Source organism: Myotis brandtii, unplaced genomic scaffold, assembly GCF_000412655.1.
Source record: "Myotis brandtii unplaced genomic scaffold, ASM41265v1 scaffold123, whole genome shotgun sequence".
NCBI classification, from domain to species: Eukaryota; Metazoa; Chordata; class Mammalia; order Chiroptera; family Vespertilionidae; genus Myotis; species Myotis brandtii.
This window is the reverse complement of record NW_005354291.1, coordinates 1,475,411-1,484,661: the sequence shown is the minus strand read 5'-3', so window position 1 is coordinate 1,484,661 and position 9,251 is coordinate 1,475,411. Positions and strand designations below refer to the sequence as shown.

At 38.7% G+C, this 9,251-nt stretch overlaps 1 protein-coding gene across 1 annotated transcript in view; it reads left to right on the top strand.

Moving 5' to 3' along the window:
• MAN1A1 (mannosidase, alpha, class 1A, member 1) overlaps positions 1-8,777 on the top strand; it is a 155,342-nt gene extending 146,565 nt beyond the window's left edge. Inside the window, exons 12-13 of the mRNA XM_005859101.2 lie at positions 5,560-5,675; positions 6,046-8,777. Coding sequence (XP_005859163.1) covers positions 5,560-5,675; positions 6,046-6,169 — 240 coding nt within the window. The 3' untranslated portion in view covers positions 6,170-8,777. The remainder of the gene's footprint in view (positions 1-5,559; positions 5,676-6,045) is intronic.
• Positions 8,778-9,251: the final 474 nt, after the last annotated feature.

The window sequence follows — 9,251 nt, the reverse complement described above, 5'->3', positions numbered from 1 at the left end:
GGCACCAGAGTTAAGTTAGGGTTTTTCAAAATGCTGACACGCCGAGCTCAAAAGGTTCGCCATCACTGACTTAGAGTAAATTAGCTACTTAGTTTTAGAAATAACCTGTAGAAGAACTACTTTCTGCAAGTTCAGGTTTCTCTGAATGTCGATAAGCTTTCCATCTGTCCAGTGTGCTGATTTAATTCTTTGTCATCTCTTGGGTCTCTTCCTGCCGAATATGGCATATCATCTTCCTAAACTAAACTATTGTATGTGGATGCCAGTGGAGGCACCCTCCGGAGTATGCATCAAATGATGTCTAATTTTAAGAGCTCTTATTCTGAAAGGAGTGGGGGGGAATTCAAGGGATGAGAACAAGCAAAGGCTTTAATTACACTTTCTTATTCTCCACACTCTTTCTTAGAAAGTTTGCTGTCTTTAAAAACAGTCCATTAGGAGCAACTTCTCTCAGGAAATCTTAGATGAATATTGCCTTAGTGTAAAATTTAATATCTCAGGAAGCCGTTGATGAATCTCGCTTATCACCCTGTTCATTTAGTGTCTGTCTTATCACTAGTCATCACTCGTTTTAAGTAATAGCGATTCTTTAGGCCTTTTTTAATATTTTTTTTTGCAGTTTTCTAATTATATTTAGTCAGTGGTAATTTCAATTTCTTTAGAAATATTTTCTCTGAAAAATGTATTTAAATTACATTTCATCTAAGCTTTGTTGCTAGGGAATTATTTTGGTCTTCAATAAGCCAGCAAAGGAATTAAGGCTAGAGCTCACCTTAGAAATATCAGTTTAAATTAAAAATAGCAGGAATTATGTTTTTCATCAAATCTAAAACACCATTATTTTATGTACCACTAAGAAAGTACAGCCCTACCAATTAAATTGTGACACAACAATTTTGGAGATGTTAAAATGTGAAAAATGTATGACAGAGACTTGCTCAAAAATGGAAGGTTACTAAATCTCTCTTGCCATCTGGGCAGGAAGCTTGGATTTGCTTGTTCTTCGGGGGAGTTTGTTGGTGAAGGAAGAAGGTTGATGTGAGGTGTTAGGAATTTTGCCTGTTGCCCCCTCTTAGTGCAGGATATGATGTGAAATTGTTTCATTGCGTCCCAGAGCAGGGATCCTCCTGTTTTTGCCCCCAATAACTTCTGCTGGGACTTGAGACGCAGTGGGGAGGGGGGAGCGCTGGGGGCTCTTGCCTTTTCTAAAGCACAGAAATCATAGAGTAGGCAATACTTACTTCACTGTCGCATGCCCTCGGCCCCCTTGTTGGTGTTGCAGCTGCGATGGGGGATGCCCGCGTGCTGGCAGCATTACCCAAGTGCCCGTGCCTCCCAGCTGTTCTGACTCGGAGCTTCTCCCCAGGCAGCTGGCCCTGGTCTGGGAAGTGGGGGAGAGTTCCTGGTCCCAGGGGCAGCCCTCCCCAGTGAGATACTGGAGTGAGTGGGTGGCTTTCCCAGTCTTCTTCTTCAAAGAATAGTTCTGAGATGTGTTCTGCATGGTTCCTTGGAGGTGCAGGCAGGAGGGGGCCCTGGTTGCACACAGCGCGTTTCACTGGCTCCTCTCACTTCCCTGTTTCACTCTCCCCACTTCCTGATATCACCTCCCCCCCCCCAAATTTCCTGCATCCAACCCATGACTCATGCTCTGTTTTTAGGGGAACCCAAACTAAAACATAGGGGCCCTTGAAAATCACCAAGTCCAGATTCCACGCAAAGGAAAGACTCCTCTGCCGATCTTTGCAGATGGCTATTCCTCATCAATTCAAGGACTTTGTAGCGAAAAGGAATATGCTACAAATAACGTGATTCGTGTCATTTTTTTTAATGGCCGGAACTATTAGGAAGTTACTCCTTTTGAAACCAGAATTTACAATTCTGTGCTTTTGAAAAAATAAGCTCTCTCTTGTACATTTTAGCTCCTCAGTTATCTGAAGACAGCACCTCCTGCCAGCTGTTCCTCCCGCCTTCACCCTTTTCCTCCACCTTCTCCTGACATGTTCCCAGGGGTGTTCTTGCAGGGCCGAGCACTGTGCCTCAGGAGCCTCTCTCCTGAGGGCTAATTCCTACAGCCTGTGGTCCACTTGTTCCTTTAATAGATTTAGAAAACCCCTGGCTTACATGGAAACTATGGTCGAATGATGTTAACGACTACATTGACGACTGTTGAGGCATCTCTTTAATTCATGAAGAACTACATTAAATTCCTTCTAATTAGACATGTATAATTAATATTCTGATAAAGCTCTTACGATAAGTTATACCTATACATTTATACATGTGTAGGTAAATATGGATTATATAATGTCTATAGATGTAGGTATGTGTAGATTATATCATGTCTCCACTGGGCTAGAGTTGTGGATAAGCCTTACGTAGGAATGTTCATTTCTTTATTTGCACACACATTTTTCTCCAGTTCCCTGAATCTAACCTTTTACACATGGGCATCTTGGCTCCCAGAGAATGATTTGTCTTCCCAGTGTCTGCTTCTGTTGCCCAGGCTTGATCCCTGTTCCCAGACACTCTTTGATGTGTCTGTTTTGCATGGTTCTCAGACCAAACTCAACGAGTGAGCCTTATTATTAGCGTTGTTCTCTGGGGTCCACCCTTGGAAATCTCCGTTGATCAGCTGTTTTTCTAACCTGGTAGATAAGAAAAGGCTTCTCTGTTCTTATAGTGATGCTTTCCGGCTTAGGACTTAGCTCATGCTGCTCACTATTCTTTTACCTGCTCCCCCCTAAAAAGGTACAGTCGCTTGCAGTCAGGTTTGTGTTTCTTCTTTTGTTTAGAGCTCTAGTTGGTGTAAACATTCTCCTGTCCTCCTTTTCTTTGCTATTAGCAAGTCCCATTCACATATGGTCACTAATAAGTAATGTAAGCATTTACTAAAACTGAGGTGGTCCCTATGCCGAGACTGGATCCAAAGAACAGACTGCAGTAAAATGATACTCTGATCAGACTCTGCTATGTAGATACATCCTTCCACTGTTGAGATTCTGTAAAATCAGAGTCTGTTATGGGGGCTCAGGAGAGCTGCTTGTCTCTAGATTTACACATCTAAAGTCTTTTTTTTTTTAAATATATTTTATTGATTTTTTACAGAGAGGAAGGGAGAGGGATAGAGATTTAGAAACATCGATCAGCTGCCTCCTGCACACCCCCTACTGGGGATGTGCCCGCAACCAAGGTACATGCCCTTGACCGGAATCGAACCCGGGACCTTTCAGTCCACAGGCCAACGCTCTATCCACTGAGCCAAACCAGTTATGGCTAAAGTCTTAAAATTTAGACTTGACATGAAGGTTTTTCTTTTTATTTAAAATGCATCTTTAGCATTTTTTTATTTATTTACCAAAAGCCTAAAAAAATAAAATAAAATAAGCTAGGCCTCTCTGGACCTCTAACAGGGCCCTGTACTGTGTTGACTTTGTCTCTATCTTGTTTTATTGTCACAACAACCCCATGTGGACCACAGGAACACTGCCTGGGTCCAGGGACCTCTGAGGCCACAGTTAGCAAGTCCAGAGCTGGGACACGACTCCCTCCTCTAAAACTTTAGGTTGTGTTCTTAACTACTATGGCTCTCCACATTAGGACTATGGGAGAGAAAGGACAAGTGGGGTGAACTGAAAAGAGGAAAAACTTTGGACATCACCAGCCCCAAAGCAAAAAATGAAGGAGCTTATAGAAATCTCTATGGGAGGGAGAACGGCCTGACACTCTCACTAGCTCATCGCCAAAGAACTTCCAGAGAAAAACCAAGAAAAAACTTTGTGGTTAAATTACTTTTTAGGAAATAAGATTCCATTATGTTCCATAATAATGAACTTACTCATTTCTTCTAAATCTCGATCTTTTTCTTTTTACAAACAGTTTTTAACCTCCATTTTATCTGGTATTTAACTTTTTATCAAAAGGAACTTTGATCAGAAAAGGAAGGAAGGAAAAAAATAATTGGACCTGAAAGTCCCTTTCTGTAGGCTTTCGCGCTCTTGGTTCATTGTGTGCAATGAAGAATATAATCAAAGCGTTTTATTTTTGAAGTTGATCTTATTTTCCCGGGGGCTTTTAAAAAGTACCAATCATGAGACATTTTCTTTATGCATGGAGCCTGCCAGTTAGATTTTCTTTAACCTGGTAATTAAATGCTCTATGTCTTCTGCCCTCCAGCCCTGGTGTGCCAAGTCAATTTCCTCATTGCCAGCACCTGCAGAGGGGAGCTGAGCCCTCAGCGCCACATCCCTGCTCACGGGATTCACCTTCTCTCTCCCCTCTTTTCTGGTCTCTGCATTCTTAGAGCCATGTTTTCCTCCAAAATCTTTTTCTAGCCAATAACGATCTTTCTCAAATAATATCTCAACTATGTTCTCCATCTTTTTTTTTTGCTAGTTTGGCTGAATGGGAGAAAAATGGAGCGTAATTATACACATTAAAAAAAGAGGGGCAGGGTTATGTTTCATAAGAGAAAAGTGAAAAATAAATTTAAAATGACATGAATTAGAACCAGATTTCAGATGGCAATTTTGATGTGACTTATAGTATAGTTAATAAGAGTCATAGGATGTGGTGAGTAGGAAATAACTTCTTAGAACTGACTAGGCCTGGTCACTAACAAAGCAGCCAGTGTAATTTCAAAATACAAGGACTAGTCAACTTAGTGGCAGCTGACAATGTAGAAGGCAAGTTATTTTAAGTTGTTACCTAAATTTTCTTTCCAACCCTGCCCATCCCATCTCTTATCCAAATACTCTTTATAGTCAGACAGTTACAGGAATGTAGGGTCCTTTCTCCCTAGATAGTTACCAGTAGATTCATCCCATCTTCTTCCATCCCAGACCAAAGAAGAGAAAGATGTGTTTTAGAAATAGATACCAACCACATTTTCCCACTGCTTTCCATTTTCCACTTTTATCTCTTTCACCAGGACCGCTAATTAGTACTCCACAATTGATTTTTAAGCAATAAGATGTTCTGCTTATTGTAGCAGCTGTTTTTGGTCCGGCACACTTTTTTCACCAGTGGTTTATAGTCCCATTTGATATGAATAATCTTTCTAGACCAGGGGTCAGCAACTGTTTTCTGTAAGGGCTGGAGAGAATTAGGTTTGGGGGCCATACCCAACTACTCAACTGTCACTGTAGCGAAGAAATAGCCACAGACAGCATGTGAGTATAGCTGTGGCTCAATAACCCTTCATTTACCAAAACAGACAGCAGATGGGATTTAGCCTGTGGTCCATCGTTTGATGAACCCTGCTCTAGATTATAGTAGGAAATGGTAAATATGACTGAAAATTTATTCCAAAACTCAATGTGGAAGTGTTTCTAATTAGGTGAGAAGATATATTGTCCATATGTCCTTTAACTTTTCATGCTTTATTTGTATTTACATTGGATAGGGTTTGTTTGTTTGTTTAATTTCCAACTAAAGCTGTTCCGGTCTAGCAATTCAATTTGAATTCTTATTTTATTTGAATTTGACAATCTAGTAATAAAAATTAGTGACAATGGGTTGACTGACTCGCGACCATTTTTTTCCATCTTCTTGGTCATTCAGGCTCTGGAGAATCACTGCAGGGTGAGCGGGGGCTACTCGGGCCTCAGGGATGTTTACCTCAATCATGACAGTTACGATGATGTGCAGCAGAGCTTCTTCCTGGCGGAGACACTAAAGTGAGTAAAAATCCTCTAAAAGTATGTGGCCGAGGGAGCTGGGCAGACCTCTGTCCGTGTCTTTATCATGAGCACATTCAGGCACTATCACGCATGGCTGCCTCTGAATGCCATTCTACACGCATGGCGATGATTGCAGGTTTGTTCTCGGTCATCGTGTGAGTGTGCTGACTCGGGCCTGCTTTCATGGTTCTGGTACTCTAGGATCAAAGCCCAGAGTAGCTTCTTCACTCTGCATTAATGTGTATATTCCCTCAACGCTTTGCTGTACTTGATTCTCCCTCGGATGAATGGAGACACTGACACCGATGTGGTTTGGGCTGTGCCTTTGTGGTTTTACTGCTTCATACACTCGTGTTTCTCCCTCTAGATATTTGTACTTAATATTTTCTGACGACGATCTACTTCCACTGGAACATTGGATCTTCAATACTGAGGCCCATCTTCTCCCTAAACTCTGCACTAATGAAAAAGAAGTGGAAGTCAATGGATAATGACAAGACATTTGACATTTTACTCTGCTCATTCCCATCACTGCATACCTTAATAGTTCCTCTTCTGGTATCCAGGCCCATGATGAATTTTATTAGTAGATCTGTGATTATTCTCAGTTCTAAAATTGTTTTGCAGTCTTTTATGTTTTTTCTCATAGGCTTAAATGGGACGCAAATTCCTTCCTTTAGTATTCAGTCGGTAGATCACAGATTTTCTTATTTCACATAATCTGTTATCTCTGGAATTCATGAAGGTGTAGTATCATTTTTATTAGACTGGATAAAATGGTATACCAGTGACCTCTTAATTACAGTTTTGATTTGACTGCAAAACTTTTTCCTCCTCTATGAGGAGATAGTGTCTGCTTTAAGCTGTAATGTTTTGCCATGTTGCAAAAAGCCATAATAATAAATTAAATATTAAAAAAGCTTTTTCCTTTTTAATTTCATGTGAATATGGTTTGTCTATCCACCAGAGACAGATCTTATAACTGTGACAGCCTCCTTATGCGGGTCTATCATTATTTGATAGAATGTCTTCTAAAATACTTTACCTACAATTTAATTCAAAATAGAATGCCATTCCAAAAAGATCATCTCATGTTGACCTCATTTCATTGGAACCACAGTATATTTTTGTTGGTGAATTATGTTAGTGTTTCCTAATTTGTGAATTAGTTCTCAAATTTTACTTGAAATGTCCTGTGTCATTTCTGGATCATGTGCTGGTTAATTTCTTCCATTCCTCACCACACAGTAAAGTGGGCTTGCAAGTTTGGCACATCTCTGCTATTGCTCAGTTATGTTTTTTAAAGGGAAATAGCATCACTCTTAGTGTGTTAGCTTTCGCTTTTTACTGAACATATGAAGAATCGGGTATCTCTAAAGAGAGGATGAATATTTCAAATGATTTTGCATTTGCATTTCATCTTTAACTTTTTTCCTTGAAGTAAAGAAAACATTACATGTGGGTCAGATTTTTCAGATTTGACAGGGGCCCTTTCTCAAATATAGTAAATTATTTCATTTCAGTTAATGAAAGAAGAATTAACTCTGAAAGAAGCTTTACCAATGTATTTCTTCGTGGTCAATTGAGGAAAATCTAATAAACTTTTAGGTCAAATAAGAATATAGTCTACTTTGGTTAAATTCAATATAGATGTCCCAGCTTAGAAAGAATATGTAGGAATGGATGCTCCTAATCCCCCACAATCCGATAGCAGATCAAAATAATTATATGGTTCTTCCAAGCATTGTGTTGAGATATGAGTGCTTTTCCCAAGAATAGATTTGGTGATACCTTGTGTTTTCTTATCATATTGGATCATATTATATATATGACCCCAAGAGCTAATGTGGTGATGTATATTCTGAGGTACAAAGACTTTAACCACCTGCGTTCTCCGCCTACAGTGGTCAGATAGATCAGTGCAACCCCATGCATTAAGCTGAAGCATATGAAGTTGCTGCATTTGTAGTTTAAAAACTATCCAATATCAGCAATTTCATATGGTTCAACCTAATATTTTTAAGACAGTTATCTTCTTGGATCTCCATAGACTTAATTGTTTTAGGTCTTTCAGCTTTTAAAGGTGTTTCAAAATATTTCTTTTGTCTGAAAGGACCACTTCGTGTGACCTGCTCTTTTTTTCCATATTGTACATTGGTATACAAATAATAAATTAATAAAATTAGTAAATTAAAAATTTACGTTATTAAATCATTATTAATCATTACTTTAATGAATCATTATTGCCAAGTCGATGTGTTTTGAGTCCCAGAATATCTTCCACTCTTATGTCAGCTCACCTTATGAAATGAATGGATAGTGAGAGTTCTTTTGTCCCAGAACATAAAGGCAAAATATAAAAGATTATTGCAAAAACCAGGCCATATGTATTTAGATTATAATTTTCACATAAACATCCTTGGGCTAACAATTTAAGTTACCTTCTTTTCTTTGCATTTAAATTTGATTTGAAAGAGCACAGAGCTGGTATGTATTTCTGCAGCAGATAGGATTTTAATGTCAGGTTTATGTACACCCTGCACTATAATGTACCTTCTGTATCCTGGTATAAGTAGGCCAAAAGATTATACTAGACATTGTTCTGCCAATGGCAAGAATAAAGTGTTTTCAATTCTAGAACTTGGATTTTTTTAACGTAAGTCCCAAAACAACAAAAATGTAAGCAAGAGATTAATATTATAGTGATGTAATTTAACTAAAGTTATATTTTGTGTTAATTATTTTAAACAACTGATGTCTTTAGGTAGACACTGTCTTTCATTCATTTGCAGCAATTTCACCTAAAAGGCAAATAATTAAAATAGCACTTAATTCTCTGTGTTTTTGCTATACTTTGTGCAATTAATATTACACATAAAAATTGTGTGGCGATTTTCAGGACTCGATGTTTGACATAATTCCTTCATATGTGTTATCCATCCTTTACAATGATTGTTTTTGATTTGTGCATAAATCCATTCTGTCATTTCCAACTTTATATAAATCTTTAATGTTATGGGAAACATAATAGATTGACACATAATTTTTAAAAACTATATTTGTAAAATTTCTCTATTGTGAATAAAGCATTTTAATATATCTCCTCCTTTGTTATGTTTTTCTCCTTTTAAGTAAGTTTTTGAATATATGTAGGGGTGAGTGTGTAGAGTTGCAAATGAAGATATTAGATCTGAATAGTGATTTCCTACCACACCCAGAGTATCCTGACAAGGAAACATTTCCCATTAAAAACTTTAACTTGCAAATAATTTTGCATGCATGGCCTTTGGTTAAACAAATACCTTTATTAAGAATCTAACATGTTCAATACCAGGGCCTGTATGGTGGAGGGGGGGAGTAGGTGTCAGAAATAGCATGAAGTATGATCCTTGTGCTTACATTTACATCCTCACCGTACCACTGAAACAAAACAGAGCAGCATTTAGTGTGAAATGACAGGTGAAATTCTGTTCAGGGAGCAGGCCACTAGGATTTGATATGTCCCTCCTTTTGGAGCTTGACCGGGTTCTGGGGACACCAGGGGCTCATCCCTATGTCTGTGTCTGTCTCCCG